Source organism: Saimiri boliviensis, chromosome 3 (assembly GCF_048565385.1).
Source record: "Saimiri boliviensis isolate mSaiBol1 chromosome 3, mSaiBol1.pri, whole genome shotgun sequence".
NCBI classification, from domain to species: Eukaryota; Metazoa; Chordata; class Mammalia; order Primates; family Cebidae; genus Saimiri; species Saimiri boliviensis.
The window spans coordinates 77,893,928-77,918,632 of NC_133451.1; the positions used below are offsets into that span (position 1 = coordinate 77,893,928).

The following is a 24,705-nucleotide window of genomic DNA, read 5'->3' on the forward strand; positions in this document are numbered from 1 at the left end:
AGTCTCACCACTTCTACATTGTGCAGAGTCAGTCCTTCTTGTGGACTCTCTCCCTCTCTGCCACTTCTGCCAGACTGCCCACAATCAAGACATACATATATCTCTCCACCCTGATTTTGACCCCTTCTGTCTCACTCATTCATCTCATCTTCCACTGTTATTTACTTAAAAGCTGCTTAAGGGAAGGGAAAATGACCCACTTCTCACTGGACCCCTTAATTCAATATCTGACATATAACAGGTAATCCCCAAACACTTACTGAATTAAACTGAATTTTTATGTCCCCAAACACCCAGATGACCTTTTTGGTGGGGCTGTAATTAGAAATTTACATGTACTAATATATTACCAGCATTAAAAATGTCCTGCCCAAGGGATCTTTTCTCTTCTCTGGCACGGAAAGTAAAAGCTACTTTCAGCTTATATCAAGAAGTGACTTCTGCTAAATTTTCTTTATTAACTTCCTCATATCATCAAAGTCACACTGAATTCTCAGTGTACACAGCCAATCATGGAGAAACAATCTGAAGGTTAAACTTATAACTCTGTTCCTTTCCAGAACTCTGTCCCTTGTACCCACTGTTCTACATCACAGGGGTAGCTTCTCCAGTGACTGCCACACAAAGCAGATCTCACCCTGACATTATGGCATTGCTTTCAGTTATTCTGGATGGAAATCAATTATCTCTATATTTCACTGGAAAATTTTAAATTGCTTCACAAACAATAGATAATGGACTAGATAGGTAACCAGTGTTAGGCTTCAGTGTGACTTATAGGTTTCAGTATGAATTAATGCCCTAATGTGAGCAAGTCTGACTGTGGACTCTGGTCTGCCTCTGTTAATTGTTTACAAACATGAATGTACCTGTCATTCACACTGAGCCAGCCCCATGGTGGGCAGAACAAATGTGGGACTAGGGCGTAGCAGAGCTTGTCTGACTTACACAGCAGCCCGTCCTCTAGGTTTGTTCTGTGTTTTCAGAAGTGAAAGCCCAAGCCTTTGGTACTCCAGAAACTGAGTGCTACATTTAGTATGGAATGTGGAAGTTAAGCACAAGACAGCACGACACCAAATGTTGCCCAGTGAAGTAGAGAAAAGCTTGCATGTCTGCTCAAGGGAATCACATAACAGGCAGCAACCATGCTTCTCCAAGCAGTGCCCAGCCCCGGGCTCCTCCTTTTGTTGTTCAGTGTTAAGTTTATCCACAGTGACTTAAAAGAAATGTGAAAACGATTGAGTCATTTTTACCTATTTGTGCTTCTGGACAGTCTTCCTGCATTTCTAGGACTTCAGCAGGCTCAGGAGCTGGTGTTTCAGGAACTTGCAAAAATTCCATTCTCCAAAACTAAATTTAAATAAGTACAAAAATAAAAAAGTTAAGAAACAGATTATGGAGCCAATTTACATTTTACTCAATGAAGATAAACTCTCAGGGTTAACAGATAACTTCCATTATGTTATACAGTTAGATTTCTCTGTATCTTGGAAGATGTGGCAGGGGGCTGCCTATAAACAATGGCTCTTTCAAAGCAGAGGGAAAAGATTACAGTCAAATAAGTTTAAAAACATGGTTCAGGCCAGGCACAGTGGCTCATGCCTATAATCTTGCAGCACTTTGGGAGACCAAGGTGGGTGGATCACTCGAGGTCAGGAGTTTGAGACCAGCCAGGCTAACATCATGAAACTTTGTCTCTACTACAAGTACAAAAATTAGCCAAGCATAGCAGGGCATGCTTGTAATTCCAGCTACTTGGGAGCTGAGGCAGGAGAATCGCTTGAACCCAGAAGGCGAAGGTGGAGGTTTCAGTGAGCCTAAGATTTTGCCCCTACGCTCCAGGCTGGGTGACAGAGAGAGACTCACTCTGTCTCAAAAACAAAACAAAAACATGATTTAACTAAGTAAACTTTTTTGTTTCCTACAAAAACCTCTCAGAATCTTACACGTGGTAATATACATTGTTGACCTCCTAGAAGGCACAGTAAGCAGAATCCCCAGGTGCCTAGCTAGGGAGCTGTTTTATGCTCCTTCATAGATTGAGCAGTGTGAAAATGCCACTCTTGAGGAAGCGGACTCCAGGGTGTGTGTGTGTGTGTGTGTGTGTGTGTGTTTGTGTGTGTGCATAGATGTGTATCCTGTGAGGCACAGGGTGTGGTATGGGAGTGGCCTGATGGCCTCCTTGTCTATTCGCATGTGACTCTGACAAAAGAGGGTGGTAATCATCTGCTCTCTGCTTTTACAAAGAGAACAATTAAAGAAAAGCATGCACAGACTACAAAGGTGAATACTCCATTACCTCTATTTTCTGTAGAGGCCCAGCATAAAGCAACTAAGAATAGGATAAACCCCATCTAGGCTTCAGGTGCAATCATCTGGGATCCCAGTTTTCCAGCACTGTGAGTCTCTGTAGGGAAGAGACTTACTCCTGCTCACTAGTTTCCCTATGAAGCCGTTTGACAGGCTGAAAACCCAGTACTTCTGCAGTTAGCATTTTTAGCAATCCCAGTGTGACATGGGAATCATGTTTAAGTGACCTCATTGTGTCAAGCTGTCAAATGGCCAGTAGCATTACTAGAAAGAGGCCAAGACACCGGTGTTCCTCATGTCTGATAATGCAGAGGTCAAGGCTTGTCTGAACTGGAGCGAGAGTTCACTAAACATTACTGCCTGTTATGTGTTCTTAACCTGTAAATAGCAACAAGTTTCAGGTAAACTAGGACAACAAATATCTGAATGAGTTTTTCTCTCAGTTCACTTACCCGAACCACTCCATCTGAGTGTCCTGTCACTATGACGTTCTGTGTGTCCCATTCGTTCATCTCTGACACGCAGCAGCAGATGATCTGCTGGCTCCTACCTGTGAATGTGTTGACACTCACGATAGGGTTCCCATTGATGCTCCACACATGGATGTATGTGCCAGCACAGGACACAATGTCCCCCTGGGAAGAGAGAGAAAAACATCATTGTCTTCGCTCCCTTCCTATTACATTCTGGTTTCTGAAGCAAATTGAATGCCTGGCCTAGCTCTCAAAAAGCCTTTCAGTCCTAAGATTAGCAGCTAATTTCTTAGGTAACCTGAAATTCAGTGCTTGCTGACTTAAAAAAATACCTTGAACAGAGGCTTCTTTAAGAATTCACAGTTAAGTGGATGCAGTGGCCAAAGGGACCACAGATGGAGACAAAGGGCAGGTTCATGTCCCTGGCACACTGCTGAGCAAGGTCTGGTGACACAACAAAGCTCCCTGTCATCTGAGGAGATGATGAACTGCTCTTCTTCCTCCCATTGTTAACAAAATCTATTATACCTTTCATCTAGAGGCAGGAATCCACCTCTACTTTTACAAAATGAGTCCAACCACCAAAACCACAAGGTAAAAGAGGCATTTTTCAATCCAGATACAGCTGTGTTTCTCTCTTCAATAAGTCAAAAAGTACAATCTTAGCAATGCTGTAATAGCCTATTTTAAAATCCGTATTCAAAATAGGGGTGGGGAAATGTGGGGGGAGAAAGGGACACTGGTTCATGGGTCACGTGTTGGCAAACTTAGTATACCCCAAGATTCCCTGAGCTGACAACTTATGTTTTTATAAGTCCCAAAGATAGAAGAACAGCCTATTTTCTCAAATTCCACCAGGCTGGGCTCTACCCAACCTGGCAAGAACACAACCCACTAAAGCTAAAGAAAGAAGGATGCTTTCTGAAGCATCTCCTGTGTGCCAGTCACCGGGGTGGAGACACTAGATGTTCTAGTTAACCCTTAGAGCAACATTATGAGATTATCACTAGCCCTGATCACTACCCCTGCTTTAAAGGATGAAACTGAGGGGCAGAGAGCTTAAGTAACTTTTTTATCATCAGAGATCTGAAGCCAGCTTTCTATAGCCCCAAAGCTTATATATCATACTGTGCTGCCTCTCTCATTCCTAAGATAGCCTGGTTGTCATGATGCTGAGTATTAGCTTTAGATAAGACCTGGTCAAGTTCAGTACTCTCAGGAGATACATAAGAACCTACCTAAGTCTGAAGATGGTCAGCAAAAACAGTGGAGAACTAGAAGATGCAAGCAGCACCAGCGTAAGAAAGAAGGTAAGGTGGAGGAGGCTGGGGTAGGGTGAGAAGGACTGGGCCTGTTCCATCCACTGTGCTGGTCTTGTCACGGCTCCTCCTTATTCCTCCTGTCCCCCAGCTCTTCTAACAAAATGGTAAGAAATAAACCAAAACCCAAACCAAAATAATACTTAGCAAAGCACTGCTATGTCTACTTCTGCATCAGTCACTGAACCATTTCTGACTATGAATGTCAGTAGTTGAGTTTTAATTAGTGGCTTCAATCTCTGCAAGAGACAACTGCTCCATTCTGCACTGGGCAATACCTTCTTCAGTTACTCTGGGGCCTTAATTAGAGTTTATTAGAGTAAATCCTGTCATTATGAGGGCTGAGACATAAGAAGAATAATGAAAGACAAAGTGGCTTTGGCCTAAAATGTAAACTGAAGTAAAGCAGACTTGATATTGGTTGGAGAAACATAACAGAAATAGAAATCTTTTCATGAATTTTTTTTTTTTTTTGAGACAGGGTTTTGCTCTTATTGCCCAAGCTGGAGTGCAGTGGTTCAATCTTGGCCCCGACCTTAGGTGATCCTCCTGCCTCAGCCTCCCAAAGTGCTGGGATTACAGGCGTGAGCCACTGCACCTGGCCCTATGAGTTATTAAGAGATTACGAAAGCATCTTAAAAAGAAAAGACTGCTTTTGTAGTATTTGCAGCAAGTATTTCAATCCAGTAGGTGTATACTGGCTGAAATAACAACTGGCTATAATAAAATTATCAGTAGTTAAGAACAACCCCAAAATGAAGTGCCCCAAATAATGGATTAAGCATCTGACTCAGCAACACTGCTGCATTAGGGCAGTTCTGCAGCACCCACATTTTCATAAAAGGTTCAAATGTTTGCAGGACCAGCCCAAGGTATTGTTCTGAAAACCTCTTAAACCTTTCAGACACAAAAAAACAATCTGACTCTTTTACCCTTGCATGTCCCCCACTTATTCTCAACCTGATTATACCTGCTATTATTAATCAGACACTCTAAGTGATTGACAATTACAACTGAATTCCTTTCTTTCTCCTGTTATAATAAGTGACTACAAGATAGCTGACTAAAAGCATAATACTGAATAACTTTTGGTAGAAATTAAAGATGCAGCATCCTTCAAGAGTAAAGCTGTCTGTGTAGGTGACGGTGTAAACATCACTCAATGACATGGAACTGTTCTGTGTCATGAAGGATGGCCCTACGGTAGGGGTGAGGGTAAGGTGGCAATGAATATGTATAGCTAAGAAGTGATGAGGCTTGAGTGAGTTCTTGTCGACTCGCAGGATGGATTTCCATACGGGGCATTGCCTACATGCTGACATACATCATCTACATACTAATGTGATAAGCTCGTGGGGCCTCAGTCTCTGTAAACCTGCCCTCAAACTTCCCCTGTTTACAGACCATCTTAGCAATGAATCCCCTCTTGTCTACTTCCTTGGTTTGTGTAGAAAGCTCCTAGATGAGGATATTTATTTTATTTGAATTATTTCATTTATTTGTATATGAAATACTTATTTCTGAAAAGAGAAAGTATCTTTTTGATAATTTTCGGATCTGTTTTGAAAATAGCTCTATAAGAATTTTTCACTTGCTTGGGTACCCAACTGTCACCCTTTTTACTTTCCATACTCTGATTATATTTTATTAAAATTTTCAAGAAATTTCTAACATTCATTTTTTTTTTTTTTTAAACTCAGTCACACTGTATTGCCTAGGCTGGAGTACAGTGGAACAATCTCAACTCACTGCAATCTCCTCCTCCTGGGTTCAAGCAATTCTCCTGTCTCAGCCTCCCTAGTAGCTGGGATTACTGGCATCCACCAGCACACCTGGCTAATTTTTGTATTTTTAGTAGAGACAGGGTTTTACCATGTTGGCCAGGCTGGTCTTGAACTCCTGACCTCAAATGATCCACCAGCCCTGGCCTCCCAAAGTGCTGGGATTACAGGCATGAGCCACCACGTCTGGTCAATTTCTAACATTCTTTTTTTCTTTTTTGAGACACAGTCTCACTCTGTTGCCCAGGCTGCAGTGCAGTGGCGTGATCTCAAACTCCTGACCTTGTGATCCGCCCGCCTTGGTCTCCCAAAGTGCTGGGATTACAGGTGTGAGCCACAGTGCCCAGCCAATTTCTAACATTCTTAACAAATCCTACAAATTTCTTATATTTTAAAAAACATATGCTAAAAAGCTTTGTTTTAACTGAATCTTGTTCTCTCTAATGTATGCAGCAGTAAATGGATTTTAAGACAAAACTGCTCTCTGGATTACAAACTTTTTTGCTTTCCAAACCACACTAAATCAAAGAAAATGTAGTAACTTTTATAAAATGAATGTCTATCAACTTCAAAAACAATTAACCATCTCTCAGAAAAAAAAAAAAAAATTCTTTTTTTTTTTTCTTAAAGAGACGGTGTTTTGCTATGTTTCCCAGGCTGGAGTGCAATGGCTATCATACGTACAGCCCACTACTGATCAGCACGGGAATTTTCACCTGTTCCATTTCCATCCTGAGCTGGTTCACTCCTCCTTAGGCAACCTGGTCGTCTCTGGCTTTCAGGTCACCGTATTGATGCTGACCTTAGTGTAGACACCTGATGGGTATAGTGCCCTACAGCACAGAAGTCCCGGGCTGAAGCAGTCCTCTTGCCTTAGCCTCCCAAGTAGCTACAACTACAGACATGTTCCCCTGAGCCCCACCATTTTTAATTTGGTTTGGCCAAGACTACTTGTTTACCTAAACATAAATGAAGTGGGCAATTTATTACTTACTGTGGGCAATTTACTACTTACTGTTAATTCATTGATACAAAGAGCAGAAACTGGAGCTCGATGCCCTCGAAGCTGGGTTAGAAATGACAGTTTGTTCAAATCCCAAATGATACAGGTTCGATCACGGGACCCACTGACAATTATGTGATAGGCTAATGATGCCGTGGCACAGGTGACGGTATCAGTGTGGCCCAGTAAGGCCTACAAATGAGAACAAACAAACAAAATCAGACTGATCACAGGGACAGGGTTCCACAGTGACTCCAGAAGCTCCTGGATCCATCAGGAAACAGTGGCATGCATGCTGGGCAGTGAGTGACTCGAGCAGTGGTGTCTGGAGAGTGTGGAAGGCAGACCTCTTCTCTCCTCCTGCTGACTGCCCTTGTCTCAGCCCACGGCGGGAGAGAGAAGCCTGGAGCATTTTGGAGGCTCTTCTCTCTGTTTTCACATTACTTCCTTCTTGGAGTTGGGCTAGGATCTTAGATGGAAGGGGGAATGACAACTCATACCCAGCTTGAATTTCTTGATAACATTTTTATGTAGAGATGTATTGATTATGGGCACCAAAAATACAGAATTTAAAATCTACATCTATGCTTTCATGCCACAAACTTCTGTTCAGTCCATTCTAAGAAATTACAATAGAATGAATTTTTTACAAAAATGCATAAACTGTGAGAACCACATGGTTGTAGCACGTGGTCTACAACAGACAAAGGGAGAATGTGGTCCTGAGGCGTCAGCATGCTGAAGTCCTGCTGCCAATGGGAGATGTCTGAATATCTATGTCTGAGAGGAATTCCTTCTTCAAACTAGAATAAGAACGTCCCTCTTTTGCTGGAATCTGAAAAGAAACAGGACCCACGGAAACGGCAATGTGTGAAAATAAGCAAATATTAGGAAGAAAAAGATTTAGATTACTGTTAGTAGTTCCTGAGCATTTAGAATGGGCCATCTGTCCTGACAGAAAAATATGTCTGCTTAATAATGAGTTGGCTTCATCCGCTGCCTTCCACACATTGGGTTGTAAGAGGTTGCCTCCTAGTGTACATTTGGGGAAAGCCTTGGTTTAAATCAGTGTAAAGTTGGAGGAGAAATTTTTCTATCACATAGAGTAGGTATTTTGTATAGACTGAAGGTTGATCAATTTTTAAATACTTTCAAGAGAGAACTATCTGTGTATATACATAATATATATTATATATTATATATATATTATATATTTTATATATATATACATACACACACACATCTATATATATGTATGTATAATACAAAAAAAATGAGTTGGCTTAAATTTCAGTCATATTGACAACTTTACTACATGCTTAGCAAACCTAGGAGACTACTTTAAGTAGGAAGTCCTTTTTTACTGGCACACTACTTTCAAAGTGCATTTTCTGAATGGAAAATATTTGTAAGCTGAATTTGGATCAGCAAAATGTACTATTAACTTTGTATTCTGTTCAAGACTTTCTCTCTCTCTATATGGCTTGCCTTAGGACCCAGCAACTCTGTGAAGTTTCTGGCCTATATAGATGATTCAGTTTTATACTGAACAGGGGTTCAATTTTTCCCACAGGTATTTATGACACTACTGTTTGAGTCTGGCTTTCAAATAGCTTTGAAGTCAGACAGAACTTAATTTAAATTATACCTTTACTGCTAGGTGTGACTTTAGACTTGTGTCTTGACCTCTCTAACCTGTGTCTTTTTCAGGGGTAAAATGGGGCTAATAACTAACTTGTAGAATTTTGTGGACTGGACTTTTCTATTTGTAGAATACTCAACACAATCCCCTGAAATAGCAGGTGCTCAATAAATGATTAGTGGTATTGTTACATTATTTTTCAAATTTGTATCATTAAAAATACTTAGATATGTGCTCCTTATATAAAAAATACCTTACGGTAAGTTCCCTCACAAATCAAATGTTAAGAAATGGCTTTATTATAAAAGGACTCTTGCTTTAAGTAAAAATTAATAATAGAATCATGTATGTAACAGGCAATCAAAAAATACTTGTTAATTAAAATATCAAGGGCTCTACTGACTACATTCATGGGTTTGGCATGTCCTTAAGGATATGACAAGTGAGAAAAGAGAAAAACAAAGAATAACAAATTTAGTGGCAGATAAATGGAAATTACCCTGGAAGGAAACTGATACGAGTCAATAGCAAACATAATTCAGTTTGCAAAAATTCAACTTAGATTTTTGCATTTATATTACTTAAATACACTGAAATATATGTACCTAAAGATAACTTTCTTCAGATTTTAACAAAGCAACTGGCTTAGATCATTGTTAGAAACAGCCTATACTGACTTCCTTTTCTTTTTAAAAAGTATTTCTAGCAACAGAACGTAACTTTGGTTTTGTCCATTATATCTGAAGTACCTCATAATGAAGGAAGCTTTTTAGTTCCTACAGGGTGCAGGCACGGGAGATGGAATATGTCCCTCTTGGCATTTGCTACATTCTCTGTTACCTGTTTGAGGGTGAGGGTCTTGGCCTTTTCTTTGGAGGTGCCCATCTCCCACACACACACAACGGTGCTTGTTCCACCTGTGATGACCAGCTTGGGGTTGGGGCAGATTGCACAGAGAATCTGGCCCCACTCAGACAAGCATTCATAAACAGTCACGGCCTGTAAAGTAAAACGGATGTGAGACACACATGCCATTAAGTACTACAAATTTCTGAAATTCAAGGAGCAGAAGCTGAGTGAAGGTGCCGGCATCCCACTGGCAAATAGCAGCTCACGTTCTGAGCTAGCTTTAGTTCAGCAGCATATCCATTGAATCTCTACCCTAAACGACCCCACCACCTTCTAACTATTGTTGCTGCTGAAAGCCATAATCAAAAAGGACTTTTTCACAATAGGGGTCTCTGGTTTCTCCAGATTGGGAAAATGATGCTCAAACTGTGTGACCTATGGAAGGTGTGGCAAAAGGATGCATTTGCTGTAGACAGAATGTAAAAAGAGAGTGTGACTACTGCTGTTTACGGAGAAAATCAACAGAATGAAATTGTGTTACAAAGCAACATAACAGACTGTGCAGATTCTTTTTGTCTTACGTTTGGGAGGGGACTGTTGGAAGGCAAACACGGGGTACCAAAGGATCACTACAGATTGTCTCTCCAAGAGGAACTGATGGGACCTAAAACAGTTGCTGTTGCTTCTTGTGGGATGGGGCAACAGGTTTTCTGCCAGCTTGTTTGGAGCACTAAAATGAAAAGTGGGGCAGATGGTGACTCATCAAAAGGAGGCTATTCTGGTTGACAGAAATGCTGAGCACCTTACTGGCTAGGATCTCTCGGAGGAATTCTTTGAGCAAGAAGGAAACTGCTAGCCCCTATTACACAACTTTCCAAAAGAGGCTTGTTCTGCAGAAAACATGACGTCTCTGTGAGCTCTTTTATCCTGCTCTCATTCAGTGAAGCTCTCCTTTCGCCAAAGGGGAAAGCTCACCCTTCTTTGGGGTTTGGAGGAACAACTGACAAGCTCTTGGATTGGGTTCTCCCCAACCCTATTAGTCAGATAGGATATTCATACTACGAAAGAGCAAGATTAAATGGATAGGCAGGGAATAATGCAAACCTTGTCTGACTCATAGGTTCCCAGTCTGCAACTGAGGTCTGCATAGCCCCAAGCAAAAGTTTTATTCCAGGTTGGTGGGATAAGAACCTTATTCTGTTCCACAGCAAGAATACCTTTATCTGTACATACAATTTGTCCCACAGGTTCTTTGAGTTCTAGATAAAAGAAATCATGACATTAGGACAGGAACAGGAAAAAGTAGTATCATTATCTCATAGGGGATGATAAGGTAATTTCAAATATTCATACAAATCAAGTATCATGACACCTACATTGAAACAAAAATAAACTCAGAAACAGAGCTGAGCTTTTGAATCTCCTATAAGACCTGCTGGGTGGAATGTTGATCTTAACAGGTCCTCTGCAGGACTTCCCTCCAGCTTTCCTATTTCCGGGCACTCTCTTGTTTGGTTACTACCAATTAGGTCTGCTTCCATAGGGTTGTACAGAGTAATCTGGGATGCTCCCCAGAATGTCATAGGGACACAGATCATCAACAAATCTATGTCTTTAATCCCTCCCAAGTTATAGCCAGCCCTTAGACTTTCCTTAAGGAAGGTCATGTCATTCCCCAAGAGGCATGGACTCATTGTTCCACACCAGCACTCTGCTGAACACATTACTACTCCAGAAGAATCGCCAGCAGTGACTGATGCTGGCACAGGACAGAGTATGTGTAATGAGGCCAAATGGCACTGAATGGCACACAAGTTAAGCAGACTTTGTTTTAAGCCACAACTTCAAGATTTTGCAAAACTCTTATTTTTTTCATTCTCAGGGGAAAAACCTATTTGAAAAAATATTTTTAGATATCCGATTATATCATTAAATAAAAGATAGATGTTGTTTCACTGGCAGATTAAAAATATGTTCTTTTACTAATATTTTGGATAGGCAGAATATACTTCAATGAGAATGAAATTATGAAGACAAACTTTTTTCTACCTATAAAGTTGAAGGGTATTTTAGAGTTTTGACTATCTTAAAGAGGAGAGAGAAGCCTGTTTAATTCTTTCTGATATAAAGTCCAACAAGCCAAAAAAAAGAAAACAGAGAAAAAAGAAGGAAAAAGAGAAAATATAAATACTAGTAGGTATTTAGTAATTTAACACAAAATGTATGGCATTTATTAAACAAATTATGCTATTGTCAAAAAGCAAATTTGTTATTGTTAAACTGGGATTATGAAACAGTCCCATTAAATCATAAATCAAAACTTTATTTCTCATTATCTTACCTTTTACAGGTGTTAGAGAAGGCCTCAAATTGTCTAGATGATGAAAAAAGATCTTGTCACTCGTAGATCCTGGTAGGACAGAGATTCCTGCATTGTCTCCATTGAGTCGACTTCTCACTCTCTTTGGTGGATGAGGTTTTTTAAATAACTGGTATGAAAGAAGATGATACACTTTATAATGAAAGACAACACTTATAAGCCCTTTTATATGCCAGGCATTGTGTTCTTACTTCACATAAGGTTCACAAGAACCATTAGGTGCTATATTATCCCCATTTTATATCTGAGAAAAGAAATTCAAAGAGGCTGTGAAGGTGGCCAGGAACTCACCTGAATAAGCAGGGACAGAACTATGATACTAAGGTGTGGGTGTTCTGTTCTATGGTAAGCTGAATTCACAATAACTTTACAAAAGAAAGTTAATCTACAGTTGATTGACAATTATTTTCCAACGACATTCAAAAGCTGACTCTTTGTAGCCCAATATAACATTCTGTGCCATTGAAGGCAGGCAGACATTCTATCTAATTGGATTATTTTTGGTTTCAATGTGGCCTTTATGTGATTTAGAAATGCCATTTTGGTGTCCTAAAAAGGTGCTACTGATTTGCTGAAATTGTGAACATTACCAGTTTCTTTGTACTTTGCTATGTTGTAAAGGAAAAAAAGAAAAAAAAAAGTGTTACATCATCATTCAGTATTTCTATAGGATTAAAAATATTAATGGCCAGGCGCGGTGGCTCATGCCTGTAATCCCAGCACTTTGGGAGGCCAAGGCAGATGGATCACGAGGTCAGGAGTTTGAGACTAGCCTGGACAATATGGTGAAACTCTGTCTCTATTAAAAATAAAAATACAGCTGGGTGTGGTGGCGCGCGCTGGTAGTCCCAGCTACTTGGGAGGCTGAGGCAGGAGAATCGCTTGAACCCAGGAGGTAGAGGTTGCAGTGAGCCGAGACTGTGCCACTGCACTCCAGCCTGGAGTGACAGAGAAACACTCTGTCTCAAAAAAAAAAAATTTAATGTTCATTTAAGATGACTATTTTTCAATTATTATAAATCTTTGAGACAGACATAGAGTAGTTTCGTTGGAAAACTAGTATTTGAGGAGGAGATCTGAAAAGCTTTAAATGAAATGAGATTTAATATGAATATAACACCATCACACTTTGTGAATTAGACATTTTGGGTTTCCAGGAGAAAAAAACAGAAAAAATTCTTTGTTCAGAGGAATATACACATTCCAGGCTCTCAAACCTTTAAACGTCTTGTTCCTATTTTATCTACATACAGGACCATGAGATCAGGCTTCTGTAAAGATACATACTTTGAAAGCACATTCATGAATGTGCATTTCCTGAAGCACTTTTATGTGAGGACCTAAGGATAGAGCACTATGCCAGGCTGAGGGTATATTAATGATATATGGAGATGATAACCATAAAGCCTACATTTTTGAGGATGGTTTTACTTGAAAGTACTCTCTATTACTCAATGTATGTCCCAGAAATATGTTGGCATCCAAATGATACTTCCCGGACTTCTGGCCTCTTCTACTTCAAAGTAACACAAAAATCCTGCAACAGTGCAAGTATCTTTGATTTTTATGTTCACAGTATATATTTCCCCTAGGGTATGAAAGATGGCTCCAGTCCTTCTAACTCTCAGGAAAAAGATATTAACTAAATATAGGTATAGCTAATATCCTTCAACTGTAAATAGAATTTATCAGCAAACATTTTGCTTTAAAAGTAAACATGGTCAGGTGCTGTATTATGCCTGTAACCTCAGCACTTTGGTAGCTAAGGTGGGAGGACTGCTTGAGTTTAGGAGTTCACGACCATCCTGGGCATAATGAGACCCTATCTCTATAAAATAAAAGTAAACATGCTTCTTTTATTAGGGGCTCAGACTGCACTGTAAATGATACAGTTACAGCATGTCCTGCTATCAACCATGGCTTTTCTACATACAGAGATGTGCCATTGTTTCGTGTGTTCTCAAGTGTCAGTCCTGGATACCTCAAAAACTTTAACCTACAAAAAGGGGGTCCATAGAGACATCTAACGCAGGAACAGAGAAGGTAGCCAGGATCAAAGTATGAGCCACTGGTCCTTAGTAAAGGTGGGTGGTCTGACCAGCTTGTCAAAGTGTGCCTTCTCCACAGTCACTCCTGCTGCAGTTACTCCTGGTGCACGCAGCCCTCTGGCCATACCTCGGACAATGGGGATGAGAAAAGGGATGAGGTTTCTTCATGGAGGTTTGCTCATCGCTGAACATGAAACAGACCTACAGTATCTAGGTGCTGAGAGGTTTAGATCTTGGTCTTCCTCTCCAAATTCCAGAAGGTGGTGAGGGCAGCTATTGCACGTCCTCGGCATTCCTATGGCATGTGCTCTCACAGAGAAGCACTTATTATGTCTATGTCCATAATTTAACCCAATCCATTGTCATTTATTCCCTGAACTAGTACAATAGCTTTCCAAGTGGTTTTCTGCTCCCCGTTTGGCTCCCCAGCAGAGAGAGAGAGACAGAATGTGTGTGCTGTGTCTGTGTGACAGAAACAGAAAGAGAGAGAGAGAGAGAGAGAGAGAGAGAGAGAGAGGCATAGAGTAGTTTATTCTGATGGAGTCCAGAATGAACTTCTGAAGTTTAAATGTGAACATGTCATTTCTCTGCCTAAAATCAGCACTGGTTTCCCACTGGCCTCCAGACAAAACCCCCTCTGTATGTGGCCTATAAGGCCCCTCCTGTTACATCTTATGCAGGCTTAAGAAAGCTCATTCTGCATTAGTCTGTAAGGGATAATTCACTCTCTTTAAACAAAATGTTTGTTTAATTAGACTATGAAAGTGAGAAAAAAGCAACAATCTAGGAATCTATTGAAATACTATGTAATATTTATGGCTCTTTATTAAGTTAATCTAAACTTGATTATTTTGTGGTCATCTATAATCTACAGAAATGTTACAAAATTTACAAAGTGAAACACAGTACTTCAATTCTAAGAAAAGAACATCTATACCTGTTTAGGGATCTGACCAAAGTTATTAATGAACCCAATTGTGGCTGTCTCCTTGAGTGGGTCATTGATGTTGTAGATATCCACTTGACCCTCATAAAAAAGATGATGGAAGACATTTACAGCTTCTACTGCAGCAGGGCCTTGCTGTTTATAGCCGAAGATTAAGTCAATCCACTCATGGAGATGGGCACTCACGTAATCACACTCCAAAGCCTGTAATTTCAAACACAGGTTCAGTCACTGGCTGACTTTTATTACTTGCTCAGAGACTAGAAAAAACTTGGTAAGTTGTCAATAGGAACTAAAATAACTAAAAATCATAAAAACAACACAGCAGTCCCCTCTCATTTGAGGTTTCACTTTCTGAGATTTCAGTTACCTGAAGTAAATCATGGTGTGAAAATATTATTGTGTTTATGACAGAGAGAGAGATCAGTCATATTCACATAGCTCTTAGTATATCATTATCCCTGATCTATTGTTAGTTATTATTCTTTATTTCTTATTGTGCCTAATATATAAATTAATCAGGCCTATATATGTATAGGAAAATAAATAGTTTATATATATATGTAGGGTTTGGTACTATTCCTGGTTTTGGGCACCTACTGGGGTTCTTGGGATGTGTCCCCTGTAGATAAGGGGGCCTGGTTGTATTAGTAACAAATGAGTGATACTCTGTTAGAGGTCCTCTTTTTGTATTATGTTCAGTGACCAAATGAAATTCAACTTCAACTGCAAAGTGTACTTTCGTTACCTCTCGGTGGACTCTGATGAATTCTCGTGGATCCCCTTTTGCCCAGGGTGGAAGGATAACATCTCCAAGCTTGGTGCCATTTTGTTTACAGCCTGTGCAATTGGAGACATTAAAAAAAAAAAAAAAAAAAGGGATAAACGGTAACTTTACATTAATCTGAAAGAGAAATGGTGGGTTAGATTCATTACCAGAACTCTAAAAGTACCTCAGAGATCACTGACTTCTAGCATCCCCCAAAACTGCTCCTCAGAGCACTCTAGCAGAAAGAGTTACTAAGTCAGCAATGTCTTCAGGAAATGCTGAATTATACAAAGTGAGACATGCTTCTTTCTGCAGCCTTCTGAGCAGGACTCCTCAGAGGTTTAATATGCTAACATGCACTGCCCTTCTCTAAGAGGGACATCAAACAAAATGTCTAAAATTTTAATTGACCACAGGACTCCTTTTCAGCAAAACATTTTGTGGGGGTACTGTTTTGAATTTCCTGGAAACAGTCTCCTGGAGATGTCTGTAACACAAGAGGTTTCTCATATCGCTGACTCCTAGGTTCTCAAAAGAGCTCTGTAGAACTGGCATGTATTTTGCAGTAAGCATTCTTATTTAAAAAGTGAAATCTGAAATAACATAACTTTTTGCTGTTATTGCATCATTCAGCAGAAAAAAATATTTGGAAAAACTACAGGGCTACCTGTCAACAACAAAAAATATGGTGTGATAGGCACATAAATAATATTTATTCCACATAAACTTAATTTTAAGTAATAGCTAATTTCTAAAATATAAAAGAAACCATTCACTATGAAATCTATCCACAACAAAATATACAAAATTTGGCTGCATCTAAGGAAAAAGGTTGTTTTTCATTTTTTGAAATATACCAAAAATATCCCTTTAGCTTACAGAGTTTTCGTAGGTTCAAATCAGATTATCACTGTAAAAAAAATGAGTCTATAAACAACAATGTTGACTCACTAGTTTAACAGCAGTTGGTTAGATAAATACCTGTATTGGAAATTTTCGTAAAGAGTGCAATTGTTCAAATTTTAGAACACAAAGCCAATTCCAAGTGAAAGCAAGTAAAATATTTCCCTTAGAAACAATCTTGCCTTTATCATTGCTAGTTGATGGTTTATTTACAATGTGATATTGAGTGGTATAAATCAGTTTATTGTTTAAAGGATTGTCTTGACTTGGCTGGAAAAGTTACCATATGATTTAAGACAAAAATAAATTATTACAACCCTTCCTCCTAAACCATACACACTTCACACTCGGTGTTGAATCCCCATGAAATGCCCCCAGGCCTAACTTTTTGGTAATAATAAACAGGTAAAAGGCTACTTGAGATAGAAATTACTTTTCAAAATTTTGCTGTAATTCTTGAATATTTATGTTACAGAACTTTATTTTATGAGCACTATATGCAATTTTAAAATGACATATAAAGGTAACATAGTATACAGAAAAGCCTTTGTCTAATTCTGCTTTTTTTTGTTTTTTGTTTTTTGAGATAGGGTCTTGCTCTGCTGCCCAGGCTGGAGTACAGTGGTATAATCATGGCTCACTTCAGCCTTGAGCTCCTGGCCTCAAGCGATCCTCCCAGGCAGCCTCCCAAGTAGCTAGGACTACAGTTACATGCCAACATGCCTGGCTAATTATTTTATTTTGAAGAGACGAGGTTTTGCTCTGTTGCTCAAGCTAATCTTGAACTCCTGGTCTCAAGTGATTCTCCCACCTTGGCCTCCCAAAGGGCTTGAATTATAGGCAAGAGCCGTAACGTCTGGCCCTTATTTTTGCTCTTCTGAAGCTCTCCTCCATGTGTATTCAAGAATGTAAGAACAACACGACTCCAAGGTGAATATTATTTATCTCACAGCGAAGGAAAAAAGGTCCAAGTGCCTTTTCTTTCTTTTTGTCTTTTGAGACAGAGTCTTGCTCTGTTGACTAGGGTGGAGTGCAGTGGCGTGATCTTGGCTCACTGCAACCTCTGTCTCCCGGGTGATTCTTGTGCCTCAGCCTTCTGAGTAGCTGGAATTACAGGCACACACGACAATGCCTGGCTAATTTTTGTGTTTTTAGTAGAGATGAGTTTTTAACATGTTAGCCAGGCTGGTCTCGAACACTTGGTCTCAAGCAATCTGCCCACCACAGCTTCCCAAAGTGCTGGGATTGCAGGAGTGAGCCACTGTGACCAGCCCCAAGTGCGTTTTCTTTTTTATCATTTACTATCTTTTCTGTGTGAAGAGACAAACTTTTTTTTTTTTTTTCCCTATTCGGGTGAAATTCACATAAGGTCAACCATTTAAAGTGAACAATTCAGTGGCATTTAGTTCAGATACAATGTTATGCAACCATGATTTCTATTTTGTCCCAAAGCATTTTTATCACCCCAAAAGTAATCTTGTATTTGTTAATCAGTAGCTGCCCATATTACTATCACCACAGGCCCCAGAACACCAAAATCTGTGTCCTGTCTCTGTGGACTTAGCTGAGTATTTCCTATAAATGGAAATGTACAATATGTGACCTTTATTGTCTGGCTTCTTTCACTTTGCATGTTTTTGAGGTTCAGCCACACTGTAGTATTTAATGTCTCATTGACTTTCATGGATGAATAATATTTCATCGTATGTATATACTACAACTGGTTTATCCACCCATCACTTGATAGACATCTGGGCTGTTTCTACCTTTTGGTTATTACGAATAATGCTACTATGAACATGCTCATACACATACTACTTGAGTTGCATTTTCAATTCTATATACCAAGGAGTGGAACTGCTTGGTCATATGGTAATTCTGTTTAAAACTCTTTGAGGAACTGCCAAACTGCTTCCCACAGTGGCTAAACCATTTTATGCTCCCACTAGCAATGCATAAGGGTTCTAATTTTTTTTATTTTTTATTTCTTGAGACAGAGTCTTGCTCTGTTGCCCAGGCTGGAGTGCAGTGGTGGGATCTTGGTTCACTGCAACCTCCCACCGCCCAGGTTCGAGCAATTCTCCTGTCTCAGCCTCCCGAGTAGGTGGGACTACAGGCACACCCTACCACATCCAGCTAATTTTTATATTTTAGTAGGGACAGGGTTTCACCATTTTGGTCAGGCTGGTCTCGAATTCCTGACCTCAGGTGATCCACCCACCTCGGCCTCCCAAAGTGCTAGGATTACAGGCGTGAGCCACTGTGCACAGCCTGAAGGTTCTAATTTTTCTACATCTTTGCCAGCCCTTGTTATTTTTCAGTTCACCCCACCCAATTATGGCCATCCTAGTAAATATGAAGTAGTATCTCATTGTGGTTTTGATTTGCATTCCCCTAATAACTAATGACATTGAGTACCTTTTCATGAGTTTACTGGCCATTTGTGTAACTTATTTGGAAAATTGTCTATTCAAGTCTTTTGCCCATTTTCCAACTGGGTTGTTGGTCTTTTTGTTGTTGAAATATAAGAGTTGTTTATACTCTGCATACTAGATCCTTATTAGATACATTATTTGCAAATGTTATCTTCCATTCTATAGGCATCGATCATATTTAAGAATCCATGGCCAAATTCAAGATCATGAAGATTTACCCCTATGTTTTCTTATAAGAATCTTATGATACTAGGTTTTATATGCAAACAGTGTTTTGTCTTGTTTTGTTTTTGAGACAGGGTGTCACTTTATCACTCAGGCTGGAGTGTAGTGGCATGAACAAACTCACCGCAGCCTCAGCCTCCTGGGCTAAAGTGATTCTCCTAACTGAGCCTCCTGAGTAGCTGGGACTACAGGTGCACATCACCATGCTGGCTAATTTTTGTATTTTTTGTAGAGATGAGGTTTTGCCATATTGCACAGGTTGGTCTTGAACTCCTGAGCTCAAGTGATCCACCCACGTTGGCCTCCCAAAGTGCGAGGATCACAGGCATGAGCTACCATGTCCAGCCCAACCACTGTTTTTTAAAGTATGTTACTTCAAAGAGAGAAGATAATTTGTTATGAAGGTGAACGTGACAAAGCTACAACCTCCTTTTTTATTTAGTTATTTTAAAAGTAGATTGGTTGGTTGGGTTTATAAGTGGTCTGTCTGGAACACCTTTGTAACATGGATTATCGTAACTGATAAGACATTTCTGGAAGATTATAAGCTATCTCTTTGTTTCTGCACCTCTCCCATATTTGTCTCTTTGACAGTGGTTTGCCCAGGGAAGGCAGCAAGATTCTCCAAAGGTGAATTATAATGGACATAAGAAAACACTAATGTGGCCATGCATGGTGACTCACACCTGTAAACCCAGCACTTTGGGAAGTCAAGGCAGGTGGATCACTTGAGGTCAGGAGTTCGAAACCATCCTAGCCAACATGGAGAAACCCCATCTCTACTAAAAATACAAAAAGAATTAGCCAGGCATGGTGGTACATGTAATCCCAGCTACTTGGGAGGCTCAGTAGGAGAATCACTTGAACCTGTAAGGTGGGGGTTGCAGTGAGCAGAGATCATACCACTGCATTCCAGCTTGGGCAAGAGAGCAAGGCTTTGTCTTAAAAAAAAAAAAAGAAAATGCTAACACGCATTCATAGTCAAAGGCTATAGCATGTGTTTGTTGACCTTGTTGACTATCTACTCTATTCTTTTGGGAAAACCTATCACTTTCTCTAACTCTTAAGTTCTAAAGTTGTGTCTTTAGCTGCTCAAGGGTGAGCTCTAGGCATAATCGGAGGTAATGAAACTCAATTTCAGGAATTTTGCTAGGGTCGTGGAGAGTCTTGTTATCTTTCCTATTAGATCCCATTTCATAAAGGTAGAGTTGCTGATGGACAATTAAACACATAAAAATCATCTTTAGAAAACTTCAAATAGAAATACCTTTCATATGTATAGGACACAAATAATTCTCTGTATTTTCTGTTCATGAAAATTTAGAGGTAGTACAGTTATAATTTATGTGAACTCTTATAAGACAGTGGAAAATACAGGAAGTGAAAAAAATATAAAATGACAAATACCTGGCAGGAATATTCTAATACAGAAACAATGGAATTTTGATATGCTTTAAAAGAAATACTCAGAAGCATAGATCAGCAAGCTGTGTTCCAAGAAACTGTAACCAAAGTCAATTCCACTTACTCTAACTGCCAGATAATATAAAAACAGTACTGATAAAGTTTTTCTCCTTTTTGTAATTGCTGATTTGGTCCTGTTTTTCTAGAAAATAGAGCCCTTACAGGATAAAGAAAAGGGATTTACCTAAATTTATTCTGAAATTCTAATTTTAAAACACATTAGCATATAAACCGAGAATGTCTTAGGTAATACACGGGATTAAAACAATATGTGAAAAATTTGGGTGCACCGCTCTTAGCTATCAATGGGTTTCAATAGCAATACTTTTCAAATAAATTTTCACTTCATCTTTGTTTTCATCAAAACAATAAAATTCTAAATGTTGGAAGTAATCTGTGTCAGTATTTATTTATTTAAACATGGAGTCTCACTCTGTTACCCAGGCTGACTGCGGTTCACAATCTCAGCTCACTGCAACCTCCACCACCCAGTTTCAAGCAATTTTCCTGCCTCAGCCTCCCAACTAGCTGGAATTACAGGTGCCCATCACCATGCCTGGCTAATTTTTGTATTTTTAATAGAGATGGGGTTTTGCCATGCTGGCCAGGCTGGTCTAGAACTCCTGAACTCAAGTGATCTGCCTACCTCGGCCTCCCAAAGAGCTGGGATTATAGTTGTGGGCCACTGAACCCAGCATATGTCAATTTTTAAATGTCTCCCAGACTCTACATTTGAAACAGCTCTTTTGGGACATAAATATGCTTTTCTTTCACATGTAACCACACCCAATTATAGCATGTGACTGCAAGAAACTATAACAAAATTATACTTGTTCATGTGTGCTGCAGACAATCTTCAGAGAAATGATTTATTTCTGTTGGGCTTTTCCTGGCTAACATTCCTAAGACAGTACCATAGCTATACGTACCTAGATCAAAGTTGTTGGAATTGAACAGGAATTCTGGTAAGTAAAAGAACTCTGGGATAAGTTCTTTTACATCTGCCATGTTGTGTTTTGATGCTGAATACCAGGCCTCGCGCACACTGTGAAACATCCGGTCAGCCAGGTCAAAGTGGCCACCCTGTGGGCAGAATGAGAAGGCACCTCTCTATTAGAGAACCATTCTCACCTGACAGCTTCTGTCAAGTTCAAGAGCTTCGAAACTCAAACTATATTTAGTGTCATTTCAATTTCCCATTATCCTACATTAAATACACAAAATTTTTTTAATAATCATAAAAAATCTAATTTTTTTTGGGTAATCCTTACAGAGGGTTCTGTATGCATGTTTTATAATCAAATTGAAATCCAAATGTAAAGATTTTAAAAAGTCATTCAAAGAATAGATTTTAAAGAGAGGACAAGGCTGTAAGAAATACGAATTCTTCCACAGTCTGATGATAAAAGATTCTAATGTAAATCATCTACAGTTGGAAACATTCAAATTATGTTTGGCTAATTTTACAAATTAACATGATATGCAAGTTCTCACACCAATGAGAATTAAATGGGAAATCAGAAAAGGTGATCAGTTACAGACTGATAAAGCAAATTCAAATAGAAATGGTATTTTTGCCTATGCAGTCTCATAGCTACACTACCCATCTTCTTCAGTGAAACCCCTCATGCTGTGTTTTAAGTGAACATGGTGTACCTGTCTTACGATGCTCACTGTGGAAAATGCCAAAGGCCACGCCACGGCTGCTAAGGCCTGCCATACAAACTGGCCCCTGTTTCCTTTTAGACCTCTTCCCCTACAACTTTCCTTCTTTCTTACTCTATTCTGGACACTCTGGCCCTGGGCTGCTCCTCAAACACATCAGGTACAGGCCTGCCTTAGAGCCTTGAAGAAGATCTTCCCTCTGCCTGCAGCATGTATCTCCAGATGTCTGCAGAAGCAATACCCTTACCTCCTTTCGACTTTTGTTTACAGGAGACCTACTCTGACTGCTCTTACAAAACTGCATCCCACCCTGCCCAACCTCCTGTTCTCCCCACCTTCCATCCCCCTTTCCGGACCTATATTTTTCTGATAGCTTTTATCACATTCTAAAATACTTTACAATTTTCTTGTTTTTGATATTTGGCTGTCTCCTTCAACTGAAATACATAAACTGCACAGGTCAGGCTTTTGTCTTTATTAATTGATGTCCTCCCAAGTACCTGGAACAGTGCCTGGCACACAGTAGGCATTTATTAAATATTTGCTGAACAAATGAATGTACAGAAAAGCAATTGTAATAGAGAAAACAGGGAAAGAGCTGGAATATATCACGTTTTTGTAAAAAAAAAAAAAATGTTTAATTCAATCAGTTAGGGCTGCTTGGTAAGTGTATGCTACTTACGTATTTGACTAAAGGAGGCTGGCACTTGTTTGCTCTAAGAGAATTCTAGTTCACTAATCAATTTTGGTCCAACAAAATTCTACTTTAGTTAAGTAACTACTTTGTCATGAAAAATTCACAGAGCTCCTTGTAATGCAAGATAATGATATTTTAAAAAGGTGACATTTTACATGGAAGTAGGCTTGTATAAAATAGAAAACCTTAAATTTAAAGTTTTACCTGTAGCCTTAAGAATATCTGTGTGAAAGGCTCCATCCTTACAAGATAAGAAGCCACGATCATTGCAGATGAATAGTGGGTCCCATAGTGGTATGCAGGAGTTTCTCCTGTTTAGGAAAATTAAAGCAGAATTAAAACCAAAAGAAATACAAAAAATAAAATTAGTATTAACTTATATTTGAAAATGCTAGCATATGTGGTAACTGTGATACTAAATGCAGTCAGTACTGGCATTTGTAGCAGGAAAACTTCATGATGACACCACAATCCCTCTCTTCTATATTTGACAGTAATCCAAATTAAGTATAGCTCAATGGCCTATTCCCACAAATTTAGTATGTCTACCAATTTCATGTTTTGAGGCTGACTATAATAGTTAACCCTAAATGGTAGACCACCTTCCACTAAAGCAGGAAATTAACTTATAATTACTTTTTATTAGGTTCTGGTTTTGCATTTATGTATATCTCTAAATTGTTGTTTATAAATATTAAGCAATTTTATGTATTTTTACTACATGTTCTCCTTGGCAGAGAGAGAATAAAAGAGTTCACACAGGACTACAAGCTGAGGCTTTCTTTCTCCTTTGTTTTGCCTTTTTGAGGGAGAAACACAATAAACATTAAACATAATAAATAACAAGTAAATCATATGGTTTTAGAATATAGCCATTTTTTTAAACGCAAAAAGGGTCCAAAAATTGCCTCAATAAAATTAAAAGAGAGCCAATAAATGAAAGTGTGGTTCCTGGACTAAATATGATTAGAGACAGAAGCAGATTATGATGGAAAATTTCTGCCCTATGCAAAGCAGGCATACTGAGTTTTCCACTAGTACTCTGATAAGCTATATAAAATGCCTTCTAAACATGGTCATAAGTTGGCATGCAAACCTGATTCTTCTACTATAATAACCTGCATATATCTGTGGACATATAATACCTATAGATATGATATATAAACAATTTGAAGGAAAAAGTTAAGGATGTCAACTGCTACATAATGGCTTACTTTTGAAACCTGGGTACAAAGTCCAATGACAGAAAAAGTTGCTTACCATTAGGATCCTCCCAGTCTTTATACCGCTTCTTATACTGAGCTAATCGTTCATCTGTTTGTGCTCCCATTGGCTTAGCCAGGTTTCTAAACGTCTTGGGATTAGTAAGATCCACCTCCTAAAATACAAAATGTAACTCAATTCCAAGTCACTATACACTCTCTAGCCTCACTAATGTAGATATAGTGGCTGTAGTGGACAATGATGATTTATAAATGCACTAGTATCTGTGAGGTCAAACTGTCATACCCAGACTCCAAAATAATGCTATGTCCGTACTATTTATCCACACTTTACAGACCGGCTTGTGGTAGTTTGCTAACTGATTCAGTTGGAAGACAACTGCTTTGGAAATTATGTGTTTCACAGAGGAAGCCACTTAGGATCTAGGTTTAGGGGATGAGGAATAAGAGGGAAAATGCCTCCAAGTCCTGGCAAGGACCCCAGCAGGAGACTGTGGACACAATAGCTCCAATTCATCGTTAACCTCATCACTCACATAATTGAAAGATGAGACCTCCCTCCGCCCCGACCCT

General features: G+C 39.3%; 1 protein-coding gene across 9 annotated transcripts in view; it reads right to left on the bottom strand.

The window, feature by feature from the left end:
* WDFY3 (WD repeat and FYVE domain containing 3) overlaps positions 1 to 24,705 on the bottom strand; it is a 292,916-nt gene that overhangs the window by 11,019 nt on the left and 257,192 nt on the right. For all 9 annotated transcript variants that reach the window (XM_074396388.1, XM_074396384.1, XM_074396387.1 and 6 more), the window contains 11 exons: positions 24,170 to 24,287; positions 23,114 to 23,220; positions 21,477 to 21,630; positions 15,500 to 15,591; positions 14,743 to 14,955; positions 11,719 to 11,866; positions 10,482 to 10,636; positions 9,369 to 9,527; positions 6,899 to 7,078; positions 2,763 to 2,945; positions 1,254 to 1,350 (listed from right to left, as the gene is read on the bottom strand). In XM_074396388.1, the coding sequence (XP_074252489.1) occupies positions 1,254 to 1,350; positions 2,763 to 2,945; positions 6,899 to 7,078; positions 9,369 to 9,527; positions 10,482 to 10,636; positions 11,719 to 11,866; positions 14,743 to 14,955; positions 15,500 to 15,591; positions 21,477 to 21,630; positions 23,114 to 23,220; positions 24,170 to 24,287 (1,606 nt within the window). The remainder of the gene's footprint in view (positions 1 to 1,253; positions 1,351 to 2,762; positions 2,946 to 6,898; positions 7,079 to 9,368; positions 9,528 to 10,481; positions 10,637 to 11,718; positions 11,867 to 14,742; positions 14,956 to 15,499; positions 15,592 to 21,476; positions 21,631 to 23,113; positions 23,221 to 24,169; positions 24,288 to 24,705) is intronic.